Source organism: Centruroides vittatus, unplaced genomic scaffold (assembly GCF_030686945.1).
Source record: "Centruroides vittatus isolate TY-2023 unplaced genomic scaffold, ASM3068694v2 scaffold_576, whole genome shotgun sequence".
Classification (NCBI taxonomy): Eukaryota; Metazoa; Arthropoda; class Arachnida; order Scorpiones; family Buthidae; genus Centruroides; species Centruroides vittatus.
Window position 1 is genome coordinate 3,308,751 of NW_027122713.1, and position 21,195 is coordinate 3,329,945.

At 37.1% G+C, this 21,195-nt stretch overlaps 2 protein-coding genes across 2 annotated transcripts in view; one reads left to right on the top strand and one right to left on the bottom strand.

Moving 5' to 3' along the window:
* Positions 1 to 2,906, bottom strand: part of LOC136989473 (1-acyl-sn-glycerol-3-phosphate acyltransferase alpha-like) — a 37,382-nt gene extending 34,476 nt beyond the window's left edge. The window contains exon 1 of the mRNA XM_067287628.1: positions 2,711 to 2,906. Coding sequence (XP_067143729.1) covers positions 2,711 to 2,883 — 173 coding nt within the window. The 5' untranslated portion in view covers positions 2,884 to 2,906. The remainder of the gene's footprint in view (positions 1 to 2,710) is intronic.
* Positions 2,907 to 4,605: 1,699 nt separating this feature from the next.
* The window catches only part of LOC136989498 (ERC protein 2-like), a 35,427-nt gene continuing 18,837 nt past the window's right edge, over positions 4,606 to 21,195 (top strand). Inside the window, exon 1 of the mRNA XM_067287679.1 lies at positions 4,606 to 4,647. Within this exon, the coding sequence (XP_067143780.1) occupies positions 4,606 to 4,647 (42 nt within the window). The remainder of the gene's footprint in view (positions 4,648 to 21,195) is intronic.

The window sequence follows — 21,195 nt, forward strand, 5'->3', positions numbered from 1 at the left end:
TTGCTTGGAACTGTTTGAAAAAGGCTACATAATCTTCATTTTTGTGTTAAAGTCATTTATATTTATTATAAGCAACAGAAACAAAGTATATTTTAAAGATTAAACATTAAAAAATCTTATTAAATAGTAGTTATTTAAAAACTGATGGGTTCAAAGGCCTTAATCAGTCATCTTTAATTACAAAAACAGTTTTAAAATTCTATACCTGAAGATAACTGATTAAGGTGATCAAAAAAATTAGTTTTTTAAATAATCTGCTGGTTTGAAAGGTTTTTTCACTAGTTTTTTTTTGGTCTAAAGGTTGATATATACAACTGTAATTGTGCTAACTTACATTTATTGTTATTGTTTGAATCATAAATGTGATCAAGATTATTTATTTACATTTCACAACTTTTCAAAATAATAAAATAGTAATAACTGATGCATGATAATAAAATCAAGCATCAGATAATACTATGCATTAGTTTTTAGATTGTTAAATAACTATATGAAAACCAAAATATTTATTTTAATGGAAGTGGGGGGGGAAATCACCCCTAATTGGGCCATCTTCAGTTTCTATTACAATCTTTCAAACAATTTTTTTTTTATAGAATTACTGCTTTAAATTTAGGATTTAAAACAAACATTCTATTATAAATGTAATAATTTTTGTTAGACTGTAAAGAAGTTTGTGTAACAGTGTCTATTTTATTTTCAGTTTCTATCATATTTTTTGGTAAAATAAATGCATGGTTCTCAATCTTTCTGACGCTGTGGAACATCATTCATATACTTTTTATTATGCAGAACATAAGCATCAATACATTGAAAAATCAATAAAGAATTCCACATTTATCATTCTCGCAAAACAATAAGGCAATAAACTTTATTGTATTGAATAAAGTAGTGAATGTGGACTTGCAGAATACAATATAAATTAACAAGAAAACATTTTCTCAAATAATTATCATCTTCATAAATCAACATTGATAGTATAAAGAGTAGCCAGAACTTTGCAACAAATAAGTCTCTCAATTAGAGAAAACTATGAAGATAAATTTGGTTGATGACAGTTTAAAGCTAGCTGTGATGTGGTCTTCTGAAAACCCAAATTTACAAATATATAATTTTCTTTCAAATCATAAAACAGAAAATTTCTAAACTTGCCTTTACAACAGTTGAAGACCTACAACTGGCTAGCAAAGGACTGCTTAATGATTTCAAACTGTCAACAGAGAAGCAAGAAATGAATAAAACTGAACAAATAAACAGTTCAAAACAAGAATCTTTGTAATCTGGCAATAATTTATAGCAAATGAATATTTTCAGCCAGCTTAAATTGCCATTTGAAGATTCTAAAGAACTCAAATGGCTACTTAAGCTAGTTGAAAATATTCAATTATTATAAATTATTGCTGAATTGCAAAGGTTCTTGCTTTGAATTGTCAATATGGAAGGAAGTAGAAGGATAGAAGTACAAGATGAAAAAAGAAAATTTTTCAATCTCTACATTTGCAGATCAATTACCTGATTGCTACTGTGGAAAAAAATTTGAGAACTGACCTAGGTAGGGTACAAAGTAGCTATAAACCCCTGGCAAACTGTCTTAGTCCCAGTTGAATCTCAGCAACAAATCTGATAAATGATAAAGCCGATGCGGATCCAATATGTCGTAGCATCCTTAAAACAGACATACCAATTACACAATAATTTGCTTTAAATCATTGTTAAGAAAATCTCTCAACTCTACAACAATTGAAAATTTAAAAATGGTTATTAGGGAATACTTAATGGACTGATTAATGAGATAAGACAATGCAAAATACAAGAAATTTGCTAAGGTGGATGCCTCTCTATAGGAAACTCGCCCCAATTTAGGTGTCTGGCACATGAAAACCCTGGAAAACTTCATGTAGCCAGACCATTAGTGAACACAAACCCGCAACCAACCACCAGCATTCAGTAGTATCATCCACCTGACAACCAGCAAGTCGACTTCTGACCATCGATACAAAAGAAATTAAGATCCAAAGAAAAATCAAAATTTGTACAGAGGAGAAAGCCAGGGATAGAGGCAAGTTGTAACTAGATTACACAATTTCATATGCATTCTTTGACACAGAATTAGAAGAAAATATAACATTTTTCTCAAAGTCCAGCCAGCATCTTTATTCCATTTTTCAAGCTTGTAACCTTCATACAGATGTAATTATCTTGTTGAATCACAGAAACAGTAGAAATTAATCAAACAACCAAATAATTTTTGTTCTTACTAAAACATAATAAGTACACGCACTGCCAGCCAAGTAAAATGCAACACTGCAACGGTCTATAGAAACCGAAACTTCCTTCGCGGCATCTCATTTTGCTTGGCCGGCAGTGTATTTTCAAAAGTACCAACTTCAATTCCATTTTACTTAAATTCTTTCCATTTTTTTTTTTTTTTTTTTTTTTGAATTTTGTTTCATGTAACATTCCGATCGACCTGAAGACGTTTTATTCTTATAATAAACTGATTTATTTTGACTGGATTACAGGTATTAGTTTGTGTTTTTAATGTATTCTCATCCAGTCTTGCAGTGTCTTTTAATCCGACTTTTAAACAATAAGCAGACATAAAATGAATAAAACTGTTTATAATTTTATACACTTTACGCTGGAATTATAATTATCTGATGATTTATAAGGGAAAAATTCAATTAGAAAGAATTAAAAAGGTACTTACAACAAATTGCCAGGTTTCTTCGGTGTTATGGCGCATAAAGGTATTAAAAGAATAGAAAGAAAAAATAAAGACATGTAGAATCCTATGACTTTTAAATAAAATTTCGCTGTACTGCTTATAAAAAATAAAACGACGAGAAGTGCGACGAACATAAACAACACCAGCATCACCATCTTTCGTTTGTTTCTCTGTTTGCAGACGAATTGACAAGACCTCTGGCGGATGGAATTAGAACTACGCATTTTTCTAGAAATTTTTAAAATATTTTACAGAAAAATGACTTATCTACATTAATTAATTTTAATTTTAATTTTAATTTTTTGTAAAATGTATTTAATAAATAACGCAATATGGTATGCCGCGATTATAATTAAAAATATATTAACGACCTAATTTCAAAATATTTGTGCACGTGACGGACAAATTATACGTGAATGGAGTAGAGCCCATTCCTTTTCGGGTTATAGAAGAAATCAAAATGGCTACTTATTACAAAATGGATGAAAATATTCATTTGTTATAAATGATTGCTGGATTACAAAGGATCTTGCCTTAAATTGTCAATATGGAAAGAAATATTGAATAGGGGATAAGTACAAGGTAAAAAAGGAAAAATTTTCAATTTTTACATTTGTATACATCAGTTATGAGTATGACAGAAAGGTCGGCGACGAGGATTGTGATAAATTGATTCCAGAAACTTTTCGATGAACGTCACTCAATGAAACCATGAAAAATTTTAAATTATTATTTATTATCCACGGATTTATAAATAATGTACGCATTTTGGTTCAAAATTCGAAATTTTTCTCCTCTAACTTCGTCCTCGAACTATGTTGTCATTTTGGAGAACATGTTTTTTTCATTTTAACTTTGAAAAAAATCCAGCAATGAGTTGCGTAACTTTTGCGAATTAAAAATTGTGTGTGGCACCATCCGTTATGAGATTTTATTTTAAGATATTTTTATATTATTAATCATTATAAAATGGCAAAAAGCTTATTTTTTTAGGATAGAGGCGAGTTCTATATAAATAAATAAATAAATAAAATTGTAAATGCTAAAAACGAGTAAAATCTTCATTTAAGTCTGACCCCATTCGAGATAAACACGTTCGAGACCCCTCTATCATTCCATTTCCTCAACCTTTGACCACCAAAATTTAGTAGCATCAATCGTCCTAATTCACAAATCTCCATGCAAAATTTTAAAAAAATTTGACGAAAGAGAGAGGAGTTATCAAGCTTCCGATTCGTCAATCAAATCACGTGAAATTCAATAGACAATCAAATAAAATGTCACGGCCGCTACGACAATTCTCCGTTGAAAGCGGAAAAGTCGCGTTTATGTTCGCTTCTGTTCTACGTTGCCATCTACAAAATATATTTTTCTGAAAATCATTTAATTTTATATTTATTCATTATATAAAATTAATATATTTTTACGTTAATAAATTATTTATTTAATATTATAAAATTAATATATTTACAAATGATAGAAATTATTAACTTATGAAATAAATTATACTTAATATTCAGTGTTTTTACGCATTAAAATTAATTTAGGCCTAATTGAGTGGATGAATGTTTCAATAGAAATTATTTCTCGAACTGTTGACACATATTTTATACGAAAAAGATAAATAATTATCCAAACTTTTTATTCAGGTATTTTGTCTTACGGGTTTAAAGCGATTAAATATTATATTTTAACTCAATTCTAATGTTTATAAGTTAGACCTAATTTATAATTTAGGCTTAACTTATAAAGGCCTATAAGTAGGCCTAACTTATTTAGATTCAAAGTCAAGTTATAAAATATCGATTGTAATGATTATTTAAGATTTCTTCATTTATTAACAATAAGACTTTATTTACTTTCAGAAAGCCAAAAACATGTTTACCAGAAGACCAAAGTCAACTAAAGAGTACGATCAAGTGAGCTTATTGTTTTTATAGGCCTAAATTGCTTGATATACTGTTATAACTTTTTACAGAACAAGAGAAATAGTTAATCATTTCACCTCAGTTACTCACTTTATCTCTCCCCAGTTCTTGCATTTATCATGTACCATGCTAAATGCAAGACCTGAAGAGAGAAAGGGCTTGAGCCATTTATAGTTTTGGAACCTTACCAAGACTCGATTTGAACTTGTGGTATTTAACTATATAAAACGCTATTCGCTCTTTAACAAATAAAAATGGACAGTACGTAATAACTTCTTAGACTCCATCCCACATCCATACTGTTTGACTCTATTAATGATCAGGCCCATTCGTGATAGGTAGTATCGTTGCTTATAATGGGCTAGTGCTCAGAAGGGAAGCTACTGGGGGTTTGAATGGACAAGACAAATTCCACTGAATAGTCGCGCCACCAAAGTTACACTATATAAAAAATACAATATTTTTTCAAAATTAAGAGAAATACAGCAATATAAAGAAGGAGCATGAATATGGGGAACGGGGAAGAATGCTAGCCTTCTTTACTGGCTTTTTTGTATAAACTATCAATATCAGCCATTGCTATCACTAGGCAAAATCAGCTTTCATTCCCACCACGCCCCCTCAATGATAAATGTCTAGATACGACGCTGCTAATGTCTTGAGTTAAATAATCAATTCTTAGGAAGTATGGAATTTGATCCCTCTTTGAGTGAGATCCTACGCTAGGGATGGCGAACCTATGGCACGCGAGCCGAAAGTGGTATGTCGGGAGAAATCATCTGGCACGTAACGTATACGAATTCGATTTATCATATGTGTTTTTGATTCAGCCTTCCGGTTTATCATCTCATCATTCTTTTTTTCAAGCAGCTTCTTTATTTTAATTAAAACGTATTCATTTCATTTTTTTAAATATCGTTATTCGAAGTCTAAAACTTCAGCACCCATAAACATTTTTAAAGCTAAGTATGGTTACTACGATGTCCGCCCAGGTACCACGTATATGGCACACGGACTCAAAAAGGTCCGCGTTCATATTTATTTTTGTTCGTCCACAATGGCCAACAAAGATAAATAACAGACAAAAATAGAAAGTGGTGGGAATGACTTCGTCCAACGATAGACAGTTACAGACTGAAAATGATGAAGTCTAGATATATTTTATACTGTATATATAATTTATACATACATATGCGCTTCGCCCTTCTCATTTCTCGCCGCAAAGGACGGGCCTTGCATCTTCAAAAACTGCCTTTAATCTTGACTGTAAAAAATAACTACCCAATTTACGAGATGTTTTGATCATGGGTCGTAAACTTTATGCATGTCTCTCAGTCTCTGTTGGGTTCGGGTCTTGTTCGGCCGAACTACTTTATGTCATTGTAGTTCTGCCACTGGTGTCCGCCTGAAGAGTAGGTTTTGTGAAAATTAGTATCAAATGAAACATCCTTTAAATGTAACCTGCACACTTTGTATTTAAGAACATATAATAAACATATCATGCAAAAATAATATAACAAATCACAGTAAGTGATGAATTATCATAAAAGGATCGGTTTTAATTTTTTTTTAAATTCAATCATGCTCGCTTTTTACAATTGATTGTAACAATCTGCTCATCACTATGCATAATTAATTTACTAGTTTTAACTGCTAGTTTTATACGTCTGTGTCAGTTTCTCATTTAACCTGAGGATGGCCTATCGAATAGGCCGAAAACGTTAGTTACGTTTAAATAAATTTTTCTCAGCAACTTAAGGTGTAGTTGGGTTGTTTACGTCTGTGTCTTTTCTATTTATGTAAAACTGCTTGTTGGGATGTCAGAATCTATGTTAGCCAGTGGCGTGCCGTCATTGGAAGCGGTGGAAGCGCCGCTTCCACCTTCCAATAACCTTCCCTTGTAGTTTCTAAAATATAAATTTTCATATTTTAACGTACTTTGAATTAATTAAAATTAATATTTTATTATAACTGCATTATGTATCTTATTACAAATTTCTATACTACAAGTGAAAAAAACGATAAGATTGCTATTGTATATTCGAATATCAGTGGCGGAATGGAAGCGCTTACCAGACGGCGTCCACGGCGAGAATAATTGAATGGTGTAAAGCAGCCAGAGGGCATTTGCGCATGCGCTTTACAGAGCACCAACCTCACCCGGTTTAGCTGGTGGAAGCTACACACGTGTAACGCTTCCAACGATTCTATCCCTTAGCCACTGGGTAGGGAGCTATCTGACTAAGTGAATTGTTTAAGATTTAAAAAGTAAAGAGTATTCAATGTTATTTTTATGCACGGTTTTTTGGAAAGTTATATTTGATTATAATTTTCTTTTAATTATACTGTAATTATATTGACAGATTTTCAGACATAAAATCTTTAGAATTTTTATCACTTTTAGACGTTAATAATTTTGATATTATGAAAAACAATTTTTCCAAGCGTGTTTTCATTCTATAAATTAAGTAAATTTTATGGGAAATATTTTGATTTATCTAAATTACGTAGCGAATCGCAATATTTATATTCGTGTCCGGACTATATTGACAAGTAACTCTTAAACATAAAACATATTATAATTAATGTCGATCCGAACAAAGACGAACTAAAAGAATTATATGATTTAATATCGTTAATATTTACGGTACCATCTATCAGTGGGTCTGCCGAGCGCAGTTTTTCGACCACGGAGCAAATTCAAACAATGGCCAGAAACACTCGGTCGCAGGAAAAATTGTCGTCGCTAGCGTTGCTTTCGATAGAAAAAGAGCTTTTAAATACGTTGATGGAGTCGACGACCAGCGACTTTTATGATAAAGTAATTAACGACTTTGCGGAAAAAATCGCCGAACAGAGCCGAGCTTAGTTCACACTGAGCGAATAGCGAAAGCGAAAAGCGATTTTTATTCGCTTAGCGAAATTGACCCTACAACCAAAAGCGAAAAGCGATTGCGAATTTTAAGGAGCCAATCATTTGCAAACGAGAAAACATCATCTCGAAAAACAAAATGGCCGCTTCCGATATTCCGTCGTTAACCACGTTTGTTTATTTATTGAGAATGAATGATACGTCAATAAGAAAACGATGCTGGGTAAGAGGAATATTAAAAATCCGTAATTACAACTTTTACTCTATTGCGTAGGAAGTTTCTATAGCCATCATGAAAACAAGAACCACGTGACAACTAGCGGGAATACGATTGGTAGCGAAATTTTTCCGCTAGCGAAAAAGCTCGACGGTTCCGAACTTCGAAGCGATTCGCTAAATGGTAAAATTCGCCGGAAACGACGTCATGTCTGACGTGTTATTGGCTCTGTTTTTTGCTCTCGTCAGCGAATCGCGTTCAGTGTGAACTAAGCTTTAGTTTATAAAAAATTAAAAAAACAAGTTTTTCTATCATTGTTTGTATCATATCAATTTGTATGTATTATTTGTATTTTAGAACTAAAACACATAAATTGTTTATTTTTGTCATTTGCATTACCGTATTTGTTTAAAACTTTTATGGAAATGTCATGTACCGAACAGGTCTGACCCGTCACGAAAGACGCAAAAAAACGGTTAATTTAGAGAAAAATTTATTAGTTTAAAAAAAAACATAGATAAAAGTCATTTTTAGTCGGACACTCATTATTTATATCAAACTGCCAGGCAGAAACCATAAATCGCGGAAGGAAGTCGTCCTATGATCGGTGGAAGATCGAATTCGTCTTCGATTTTGACTTTTCTCGCGCTCCAGGTAAGAGTCTCGTTACGTTTAGTAACCAGGGACCGACCACTCGGGAAGCGTGATTGAGGGAGAACGACCAATCAAAATGGATGAAAGAAAGAACGGAGATTGATATAATCTCCGTCAATCGAGGACACCTGGCACTCGGTTAACGTTCCGAATAACCAAAACGCCATGTGTCAACGCGCAAAAAAAAAAAAAAAAAAGTTTTTCGTCTATTGTGCCAACCCGTAACCCGTGCCACTTCGAACTTAGACCGTGTCTCCAACGCCAACAGAGGAAGTCCCCCCGTGCCTTACAGACTTGTCAACGCCGCTATCCCGGGGCCACCTTCGATCGACCATCAAAGAACCACATCGACGCCCAGGATGTTCGAACGGCTGATTGTCCTAAACAGTGGCGTGCCGTCATTGGAAGCGATGAAAGCGTCGATTCCACCTTCCAATGACCTTCCCTTGTATTTTACAAAATATAAATTTTCATATTTTAACGTACTTTGCATTAATTAAAATTAATATTTTATTATAAATGCATTATGTATTTTTTACAAATTTCTATACTACATGTGAAAAAAAACGATAAGATTGCTATTGTATAGTCGAATAATTCGGTGGCGGAAGGAATGTCGAAACCGGGTCAGTTTCCAATCAGCCAGATTATATAGGCATTGGCACATGCGGTTTACAGTGCACCAACCTCACCCGGTTTAGCTGGTAGAAGCGACACACGCATAAAGCATCTAATTTTATATCCCGGACCGGTTCTGAGCTGTTAGCCGCCTGCTTGTCAAGCTTCCAAGTCAGCCAGATTATAAGGCACTGGCGCATGCGCTTTACAGAGCACCAACGTCACCCGGTGTAGCTGGTGGATGCTTCACACATAGAGCTTCTAATTTTATATCCCGGACCGGTTGTGGGCTGTTAGCTGTCTGCCTGCTAGATATTCGGCCGCCCTCGCCCGATTATGTGAATCATAAGTAGACTAGATCAACGGCGGCAACCCCTGGCCCGCGGGCCAGCTACGGCTCGCGAAAAGTTTTTACCCGGCCCGCGAGATCTTTAATAGATTATTAAATTGGAAAAATAACTAATTAATACTTATTTATTAATTATTAATTATTAATTAATAGTTATTTTTCCAATTCTTTGTAATTTTCGAAAACGATAAGAGAAATAAAGTGTAGTAATTAACTATTTTATTTATTTATTTCATATTTGCATGACTATAAAAAATTACAAGTCACAAGAAGGCGTCAAATTAAGACTACTACGGCACGCGGAAAAAGAACGTAAGATTCTATTCCGGCCATGTTATCAAAAAAGATTGCCCACCTTAGACTAGATTTATAACTTAACCCAACCGATAGGAGTTATACTGGCATGTTTTATGATAGTTCTGTATAGTTGCAAGAGTTTAAAAAAATCCATTAAAATATTTGATATATTTATTCTGCGTTTATTTCGCTCTCCATCTTATATTACCTACGGATTTCAATGTTAAACCGGTGATATTACGATTTAGTATGTGCCCATCTGTAAGGGATGCAGAAAAACGTTGTACAATTCTAGTACAGTGTTAAAAAATTAACTGTTACTTTGGCAGCATCATTTACAACCAAATTTAATGAATGAGACGTACAATGGTACAAAAAAGCTCTAGAATTTATTTTCCTTAATTTACGATTTATGTATCGGTTGTCATATAAATTTCTTTCCACTTCTTTCCCAAGACTACAGATATTCAAGTACAAAGTAACCGGTTTCAACTTATTTGCTACTTAAGAAGTAGTTAAATAATTAAGCGATTAGGGAATTAGAAACATAAATAAAACCCGATGAAAGAGCCGAAATTTTACTTAAACAGAAGCTTAACTGAACCAGTCTCTTGCCGAGTACAGTGGGGTCTGATCTCTTCATAATATTAGATGTAATAAAGACAGAAATTTTTCCAGTTCAATGAGAGTGACCGAAAAGTTGTAAATTTTGGAAATTTCCGTGAACACTTGGTCTTAAAACGAATTAGTTAGAAAACGAACGACGGACAATCTGTTAAGTTTAACATATTTAGATTTTTACAGCTATGGTGAGAAACGTTTAAAATCTACAACAACCCTGTCGCGTCCTTTGATAAATACTAGTGATGCGACAAAAGAGGCATTTGACATTGACCGGTATCGGCACCCTCGGGATTTGGCACGTATTACACTTACCTGGACAGTCTCTGATTCCATTCATTAGCCACTCGTAGGGAGCTATTTCACTAACTTTTAAGTGGATTGTTTTAAGATTTTAAAAAGTAAAGAATATTTTGTCACTTTTATGTACGTTTCTTCACAAAGTTATATTTAATTATAAGTTTCTTTAAAAGTATATTCAAAGAATTAAAGAATTTTTTGTACTAGGCATGTATATTCATCACACATTTGTTTTAACCAAGTAAGTTTTTCTGATAATTTTAATTTTAGCCCTTATATCGTGGCTAGTGTGGGAAACGCCGGGAGGTAGGACGGAAGTCGGACCTCCTTGTTCTCGGCGAATAGGTCGGCAAGACCCGCCCCACTGTCAAGGATGGCTAATTTTGCGCGATATCCCGACTTGTCGGGATCGGTCAGTTACTTGTCAGGTCGAGTGGAGGAGTGTGTGTGGGGTCGTCGATAAAGAAAGGCAATATCCGTATAACAGGACAACACATATAAGATTTATTTAGACGGTAAACAGATACAAAAGATCTAACGCGTTCCGTTCCTAACCGCGAGAGAGAGAGTTTACAAATTTAGGGGGGGATCATACCTCTTCCTAGGATTAGCTGTAATCGTAGGATTAATCTTCTCAGTTCTCCGGTCGTGGAGGGAAGCGGGAGGATCGGGCGGGCGGCTCGTCGTCGGCGGGCTTCGGTGACTTCGTGTCTCGGCCCTCGCTTCTCGGGACGGATCCTACGGGTCGGGTGGCTTGTGCGGACCTTCAGCGACCGACCCCGTTCTTAGATATCTCCCCCCTATTTATACTCCCGGTCTCGTCCGCTGCGATGATGAGTCGATCTCCCTGACTCAGAGGTTAGATCCGGGGAGGAGGGAAGTGAGTTTGCCGGCGGAAGACTGCACATCCTTTGAATCTTGATCGGGGTTTGAACAATAAAATTTAAAACGGACTGGCCGGTTTTTGCCGGTCGTCACATTGCATCGGACTTTCTAAATCAAACTTGGTCCTAAATGGGACTAGTTTGATTTTAATTTTATATCGGGGTGTACAGGGAATGTTACTCTCTCTCATTTGTCAATACATACTACTATAAATAAGTATAGCTAGGTTATTTGAGACGCGTTACAATTGTATAGATTAACTGATAGATTATAGATTGTATTGAACATCGTAATAAGATTGCAGCGTACTAAGATTGTATCGATTAACGCGTTACACTTGTATCTATTAAGAACCAATATTAGAACCAATATTAAAACAATACGATAAATTCGATGGCTAGGTGGACTGGTTACAGTACGTTCGATCTAATTTGTTGATCGGTTGTCAATCAGTTGATTGATTGGTCGGGTTGGGTGTGAGAGTGGAAGTTCGTAATTTGAGGAAACACGTGGTTGTTAGATTTCCTTTGTTCTTGGTAAGAAGTTGATATGTTGGACGAGGTTACTCGGTTGGATTTTTGATGGTCACAGATTACTTCGGTGCTCGACGAATGGGTTTCATGGAAGTTCGTAATGTCCGGCGATGCGAAGTAGGATGCAGGTATTATTCTTGTTGAGTGTTGAATCTACGATCGAGCTGTGGGAGGCTATATTCGTCCGGCGGAATTGGAAAAAGTTACTGTCTTGATATTCAAAACGTATTAACATAGAAAGTACTTGGATTAAAGTTCATTGGCATAGAGGATAGAGGTATGTAAACACATACGTAAATCGGGATATTACTCTCTCTCGGAGAATTATAGCTAAGTATTTAGATAACAAAATATAAACATTTCTCTCTAAACGCTAATATTCAAAACTTCTAAAGGTAAAAATTTATAATCGAATGCAATTTCCGATACTCCTAGGAATATACGAAACTTTAATATTGTGAATTAGAAAGATATAAACTATGAATACGAGAAGCGCTAAAAATATACATATATGGATAATTGTTTGGGTTAGTGGGGTTATGAAGGAACCCTCAATGAGATTAACAATTATCGCAAAAATTTGCTTTGGCTTTGACCTTGGGTTCCTTGCTACTAAATAGTGAATATTCACAGTTTGTCTGCGGCTCTCGTTGTATGGGGCAGTCTAATGAGCACAAAGGGAAGTAAGCGGTCTTACACGTAGTTAAGTCGTGACGTTGCCCTAGCATATAGGACTGGCTGTCCCTGGATAGCGCGATACCTGGATGTTTAGTCTCGACTTGCAAAGATGCTTAAATTGACAGTTAGGGCTGCCGCGATTGACTACCCTGGATAATATTTAACTAGCGAAATCGGATGTATAGGTTCGAACATCGCGTAACCTTCCGGGAGTTGGTGAATATATTTTATGGTTAAGGCCCCGTTTAGAAGAGATTGTAATAACTGTATCGTAATAAATGAATTAATCCCTCTTTGTTTTATGACTTCTATCTCTGAATTTAAGGCTGATTGACTTGACAAGATGTCGGGGGAGTAGAATATGGTCACTTTGATAGGGCACTTCTCCCGAGTCAAATTCTTTCTTCCCCAAAATATGGGTATTAGCATTAACGTCCGTTTTCCTTTTGGGGAGTAATGGTTCTCCAATGGTGGGGAGATAGGTTATGATTAGATATATATATATAGAAGGGTTGTTTACTAGAATTCGATCGACCTTTTTCTACGCTCAGCATGCGATTATAGTGTTATCGATAATTTCAATAGGCAATTTAAAGTCTATTTATGCGGCTACGTCTACGCATAATCCACGGTGGGTCTTCCACCGGGCCGCGACTTCGAAGTGCATATGGGGGCATGATTTCTTGTTCCCCGTCGTTTCCGCTTCACACATTTCGCTTTCTAGCTCGGATTCCTCTAACTCGCTTTCGCTTTCTGGTTCCGACGGTTCTTTCGGTAGTGGAGGGAGTACGGAGGCCAGAATAGTTTCATCCCAAGGGTCGGGTAGTTCGCTAGGTGGTGGCGTGTTCCTTAATGTGTCTTCTCCTTGTGATACCTCCGATTGATCGACGGTCATGTCAGCGTCATTCCGCTGTATTTTCGGTCGCTTAATCTTCCTATGGGCCGTCTTTCTTCGGCGTTTCTTTTTCCGATGTGTCATAGCGTCCCTGGGGAAAGGCGCTCGGAGCGTTCGTATTTGACCTGGTTCGGGAGGACGTTTCTCTTGACTCTTGGATCCTTTTATCTTCCGTTTTACGGGTTTGGAAGGTGAACAAAAGTGAACGACCTTTCCATCCGGTAGAATCACCTGGCTATTATGGAAATCGAGATTCAATCGCAACGTTTCGAGAATGTCTCGCCCTATTATGCCGTCACACGGAGAGGTGATCTCTGCTCGAACGATTCTGCAAAACTGAGGGAACTTGTGTCCCCTTAATTTAAAGATGGGAACCGCTGTGCCTATGGTCGGAATAGAATTTCCCTGTGAACCTACCATCTTCCTTTTGATACCAAATTTAACGGGCGCTTTACCCTTCAAGTTGTTTGCTAGATTAGTTGATATAAGCGTGCCTTCAGCTCCGAGATCAACTTGCATCTTCACCGGAATATTATTAATGTAAACTAAAATGATAGGTTTAGGTCTGGAAGAAGTTCTCGTTAATCCGATCCTGCCTTTCCATTTCGTGTCGCTCTCCTCTCCTGTCCAATCGGTATAAGGGGGAGGAAAAGTTCTGTAGGAATCAGTATATCGTCGTTTCCTCTCAACTATAGGATTTCTTTTAGGTCTAATTCGACGTCGTTGACCTTTGACACTTCGCACTTGGCCTCTCCAGCGATCTCGATCCTCTGCTGGAGACTGGGATCTGAATCGAACTCTATTTCTATCATTTCCTATGTCGTTATTGTTATCATATCGGTTCTGGTGTTGATTCTGGTCGCTCGGCCGGTCGGGTCTGCGGTTGGGATTGCCATAGGTGGGATTCGCAAAACTTTCTCGATCGTCTCGTCTCCCGTATGGGGTTCTATAATCGCGTGGAATTATGCCTCGAGTGAGCCCGTCCACTCTACCTTTAAGTTCTTCCAGCGTCTTTGTTAATTGCGTTAAATCGTCTAACGGAGGATGATCGGTTGATCGCAGGTTAATTGTCCGCAAGTTTCCGCGTGAACGCGCGGTGAGTTCCTCAATTGTTTCCTCGTTAATTGCGGCATCTAAGGCCTCATCAAAGGTTTTTGGGGCATGACTCATTACCCTTTGTTGGATCCGCGGCGTGATTCCGTTCAAGAATTGGACCTTTAGGCGTTCGTCCAACTCTTTTCTTTGCACACGCTGTATGATAGCGGTTTCCGCCGCATCCGCACCGGGTTCCGGGGTGATTTCTATCTCCGTCGCTAGCGCTTGCAACCGTGCGGCATACGCTTGGACATCTTCATCCCGTCTTTGCACGCAGGAATAAAACCGATTTAATCGAAAAGTGAGAGGCACTCTATCGAAACGCTGGAGCATAAGTCGCTTAAATTCGTCGAAATCGTCGACTTCCTTAATTCGCCGATCCTTTCGTACGAATTCCCGGGCTATTCCCGCTAGTTTTAACTTCGCTACTGCCAGCATTTGCGCTTTCGACCATGCAGCAACCTTCATGATATCCGCTAACGAATCAAAAAAATCCGTTACACGGGGGCCTTGCGGGTCTCCTGAGAATACAGGCAGCAACGGGATTATCCCGCCTAGACCGCCTAACGTAAAAGGGTTCGGTCCTGGATTTGGGAGCGGTGGCGGATTCGCTGGGTTAGCAGGCTCTGCCGCGGGTTGGGGATTGGGTTCCATTATCGCTATTTATCCTTAAGTCCCGAATTCGAATATGGCCTTTTTTCTCCTTTATCGCACCCCACTCCTGAAACCAATTTGTGGGAAACGCCGGGAGGTAGGACGGAAGTCGGACCTCCTTGTTCTCGGCGAATAGGTCGGCAAGACCCGCCCCACTGTCAAGGATGGCTAATTTTGCGCGATATCCCGACTTGTCGGGATCGGTCAGTTACTTGTCAGGTCGAGTGGAGGAGTGTGTGTGGGGTCGTCGATAAAGAAAGGCAATATCCGTATAACAGGACAACACATATAAGATTTATTTAGACGGTAAACAGATACAAAAGATCTAACGCGTTCCGTTCCTAACCGCGAGAGAGAGAGTTTACAAATTTAGGGGGGGATCATACCTCTTCCTAGGATTAGCTGTAATCGTAGGATTAATCTTCTCAGTTCTCCGGTCGTGGAGGGAAGCGGGAGGATCGGGCGGGCGGCTCGTCGTCGGCGGGCTTCGGTGACTTCGTGTCTCGGCCCTCGCTTCTCGGGACGGATCCTACGGGTCGGGTGGCTTGTGCGGACCTTCAGCGACCGACCCCGTTCTTAGATATCTCCCCCCTATTTATACTCCCGGTCTCGTCCGCTGCGATGATGAGTCGATCTCCCTGACTCAGAGGTTAGATCCGGGGAGGAGGGAAGTGAGTTTGCCGGCGGAAGACTGCACATCCTTTGAATCTTGATCGGGGTTTGAACAATAAAATTTAAAACGGACTGGCCGGTTTTTGCCGGTCGTCACACTAGTGATATCAGAAAATTTATTTTAAAAAAAGTTTTGGCTCAAGACCATATAATGAAAAAGAAAACATTATTAAAAAGAAAGACCAATGCCTAAATTAAATATAAATACGTCAAAAAAAATTTCGACATTTTGACGATAAAATTTATGACGAATGACGATTCTTTCGTAAAATTGAAGCAATTTAGAAATCAAAATAGAATAGAATTTAACATTGGTAGACAATATAAAATAAATATTGAAAATTATAACAAGATAATTACGATTAATAGATATATCTAAATTAATAGATGTTATATGTTTTTTCTCGAAGCAAGAATTGGCATTTAGAGGGCATAGGGAATTTATTGAATCTAATAACGGAGGCAATTATATTGAACTTTCTTATTTATTAAGTACGTCAGATAATCTATTAAAAATACATTTAAAGAAGTATACGGTTTTTACTGGCTTATCGAACAAACGAATACGAACGGGTCCTGACGCGCAATTAATTGATTGCCCCTGTAAGTCGGCTTCTTACAGAAACACAGCTTCCCTATCATCAAATTTCACGGCACGCCACTGATGTTAGCGTAATGGTTTTCAGTGGTAGTAAATCATGCTGTATTTGTAAAATTCCGCATTGCCTTCCTCATATCATACACAATAGCTGTCGCGAAGTTATAAGCATTCCTATTGCTGGAAGGAATCCGGCTTTGAAGCAACAACTCTGAATTCCTGGCAGAACTTTTTTCAAGCTCTTCAAATCCATGAAATAGTTTGGAAACATAAAATCGATATTTGCGAGCTGGCTGTCTAGATGTCTGCAGCAGTGTCAAGAAACAATAGCACTTTTCTCTTTTGGCACATGTTGAAAAATGATGAGAAATTATGAGAGAGTTCTCATAATTCTTTTCATCGTCCAGACTTTTCTGTTTGATTTTCATTCAACTTCAAATTGTGTAATGCGTATATTTTTGAATCATTTTGTCATTGCAGCCTTTTCAACTACTAGGAGTTTGTCGCGTTTCCTGTCCATACTTGGGCATACAAAACTGTTGGTCGTTCTTTTGCTACTTTGCTACGGAACATGATTGAACTTGAAGCACAAAATGTTTGTCACGGATAGACGAAAGAACAGACCTGTTTTAGTGTGGCTTAAAATATTTTCTGGAAAATATCTAGCGATAATGAAAAAATGTTTATTCTACCACTCTGCTACTGTATTGCAATCAACTCAAGATGATTCTTCACGGAAATCTTTCAATTTGATAACGTTACTTTGGAAGTCTTTCGAGCAATGCATTTGAATTTCCACAACACCTAATTCAGATGCGAATGGTAAAGCTTTGGCTTGTGCGATGTAGTAACATTCAGAATTGTAACCATGCAGAACGTTGCTGTAACTGCTCTTTGACAATAAGAGCGACATTCCTACCTGGAAACTGTCGATTTGCTGCTCGTTGTCATCCCACTGCAATGGCAAAGTAACTCTTCTTGTTTTTTGACAATTTCCTCAGCTTGAGTTTTCAATAGTGATGTAACGAATAGTATATTCGGTTTCAGCCGAATACCGAATATTCAGCTAGGAGCGTGGCCGAATACCGAATATTCGGCCAGGAGCGTGGCCGAATGGCCGAATATTCGGCCAAACTATTCAGCTTGATTAACGCACGTACGAAAATTGGTGCGCAAACTGCATTATGGAAAGGATCGCGCACCCTGCTCTCTATTGGTCCGCTGTCACTACGATTTTTTTTTCTTCCAGTAGGTCTAAATTGGGGTTGGCAGTTGGTCTCGGTAGTGAGAGGTCACACTTTTGTGCGCTTCTCGTTTTTTTGGACTTTTAGTGGTTTATCGCTGTTTGGTGAGTGTTTCTTATACACGATTTTGTTCATTAAGTTACTCTGAGCATTTCACTGGTTATTTCATTAATTTCTGTTAATTATTTGCGAAGCTACTAGAGTTTAAAGTTTTTACCTTTAAACAAAGGCAGCTAAGCCTAGTTAGGCTTACGGGTCTAGTTGTTAGACACGTGTTTTGTAACTTTTTAGTTTTATGCGGGTTATCAATAGTAAAATATCGTCGTACCTGGCTCGTTACGTAGATTAACGCGCCGATTGTATTTTTGAAATCAGTTCAGTAGTTTTATTTTTAATTCACTTTCAGTAAAACTACTTCTTTGTCTAGTTACCAATTTGTAAAAATTTCTCATCTTGATTTCCCGTTTGTCTTATATTATTGAATAGGGAATTTAGTTAAGGAGTAGTTTATTACTGTGTTTATGCAAATCTTTTGAGCCGTTTTTGTACGACTCGCTGCTCAAAATGTCTGCAGATGAAACAAAAGATATCCAGGAAGTAGAAGAAGACGAAGGTGACAAAGTAAAAGAATACAGAAACAGCATAAAAGAAATACAGAGATGCATTAATCAAAGCAAAAACATCAATAAAGTTTTAAAAAAGAGTGCCCTAACACACGTCGATTGTGTGTCTGAACTGTTTGAAGACTTATTGTTACTCTACCATGAGGAAAGGGATAGAACCCTTAAGCTTGAAGAAGAATTGAAAACACTTAAAAGCATGACTATTCAACCTGAACCTAAGAAAAAATTATATGCAGAGATCTTGAAAAAACCAATACATAAGACGACAGAAACAGACATAATGGTGTTTCCAAAGGAATCACAAATAAAACCAACCGAGATGGATGAAGAACTAAAGAAGACAATTGACATTAAAGAAATAAAAGTAGGCGTCAAGGATATGAGACAAATAAGAAATGGAGTTATACTGAGATGCAGCTCCAAGGAGGGAGCAGAGAGACTAAAATCTGAAATAAACAATTCTAACAAATTCGAGGCAAAGGCTCCCAGAAAACAAAACCCAAAAATTACAATAAACAAAATACCTTTGAGCTGGAAAAACACAGACGTAAAAAAAAACTTGATGATATATAACACAGAACTGCAAGAAGATAACTTCAAACCACTCTTTCCCATCAACAAGAACGAGCATACGGAATTGTGTGCTTGGGTGTTAGAACTAATGCCATCTTGTCGCAGGAAATTAAAGGACAATGGAGACATAATCTCAATAGGCTGGAACAGCTCAAAGATAAGAGACTTTTATAACTTCAAGCGCTGTAATAAGTGCTTTCAATATGGACATCTTGGGAATGAATGTAATGCCGGGATTCACTGCCCTGACTGCTCAAAAGCAGGTCATACTTCACGTGAATGCGAGTGTGAGTTACATGAGTTAAAATGCATCAACTGTGAGAAATATAACAAATCATGCCGAAGAGAGCAAGATAAGGTTAATACCAATCATGGAGCCAGAAATCGCAACTGTCCTGTCTTTAAATATCAGTGTGAGGTAGCTAAAGCAAGGGTATGCGAATATTAAAGAAAAACTCAATTAACTTCATACAAATTAACTTGGATAGAGGTTCTAGTGCTACGGACCACCTGGTAAAATATATCACAGAAAACAGTACAGATATAGCAATAATTCAAGAACCATACCATACAGATCAGATCAAGGGCTTTCCCCAGCGATTCAAAGTACACACAAAGAATCAATACACAGCCATTGTTGTTTGCAACCCTGAACTACGGGTTACTTTAATAGAAGAGCTCAGCAATGAGATAATGACCACAGTTTATTTGGAAGTTAATAATTTGAAATTACTAATAAACTCCACCTATTTCCGACCAAGTGGCAATGTTAACGAGCAGATTCCAAACATAAAATACCTTTTAACAAAAGCAAAGTACCCATTGCTAATAGGAATAGACTCAAACTGCAGATCTACAGCATGGTGGAACAGGGTTGGAAATGGCCGTGGCGTTGCACTTCTCGAATTCATACTGAACAACAAAATCACACTACAAAACACTAAAGGCCCGCCTACTTTCTATAACCACCAGGGTTCTAGCCATATAGACCTCACACTAACCACTGGGAACATAGGCCAGCATATTACAGACTGGTCAACACTGCTAACAGAAACACTATCAGGACATAGATATATTACATTTAGCCTTTTCATAGGAAATCAACATCAAAGAAACACAGCAATAACTAAAAAATATAATATACACAAGGCAAATTGGGATAACTTTAACTTGGACTACAATAATGAAGCACAAAGCATTAGACATAATTTACAATTAGACCTACCCATTAACGAAATAGTCGAGGAATACACGAAGAAAATCATACATTGCTGTGATAAAAATATCCCTACATACTCCAAACATAAACAATCAGTTCCCTGGTGGTCTAGCGAACTAACCCTACAGAGGAGACTATTAAATAACGCGAGGCGAAAGTACCAACGCTGTAAGCAACAATCCCAACGAGACACACTAAGACAAACATATACCCAGCTAAGAAACAATTACCAAAAATTAATCAAACAATCCAAAGCACACTCTTGGAAGGAATTCTGTACTGATGTAGGAAATCAAAACCCATGGGGCAAAGTATATAAATTTCTAAAAAACCAAAGCAACACCAACCAACAAACTGTATTATTAAAGGATAAAAATGGAAATAAATGTATGACTAGCGAGGATGAAGCAAAAACAATACTTGACTACTTTTATCCTAAGGATGAGCAAAACACAGACAATAGCAATCATAGCTCAATTCGTCTCTGCATTAATGAACCATATCTCAAGGAAAATGACTCCCTGTTTCAGATACATGAGGTCCAAAATGTAATAAAAGCACTTCAAAATAAAAAAGCACCCGGGCACGACGGGATCCTTCCAGAGATAGTAAGACATATATTCCAGATAACTCCCGATATCTTACACAATATCTACAATAGCTGTCTAAAACAAGCTACCTTTCCAAATACCTGGAAGATGGCAATATGCAAATTAATTCCAAAGCCTGGCACCCAAATTCTCAGTGAACCCAAAAACTACAGGCCGATCAGTCTCCTACCAGTTATGGGAAAAATTTTGGAAAAATTACTAATAAACAGAATTAATTATCACCTTCACAAAAATAACATACTTAATAGAAAACAATTTGGTTTTACCCCACAAAGTAGTACTGTAGACGCCCTATCTGCAGTCACCAAAATAATTAAAAATAGTCAAGATA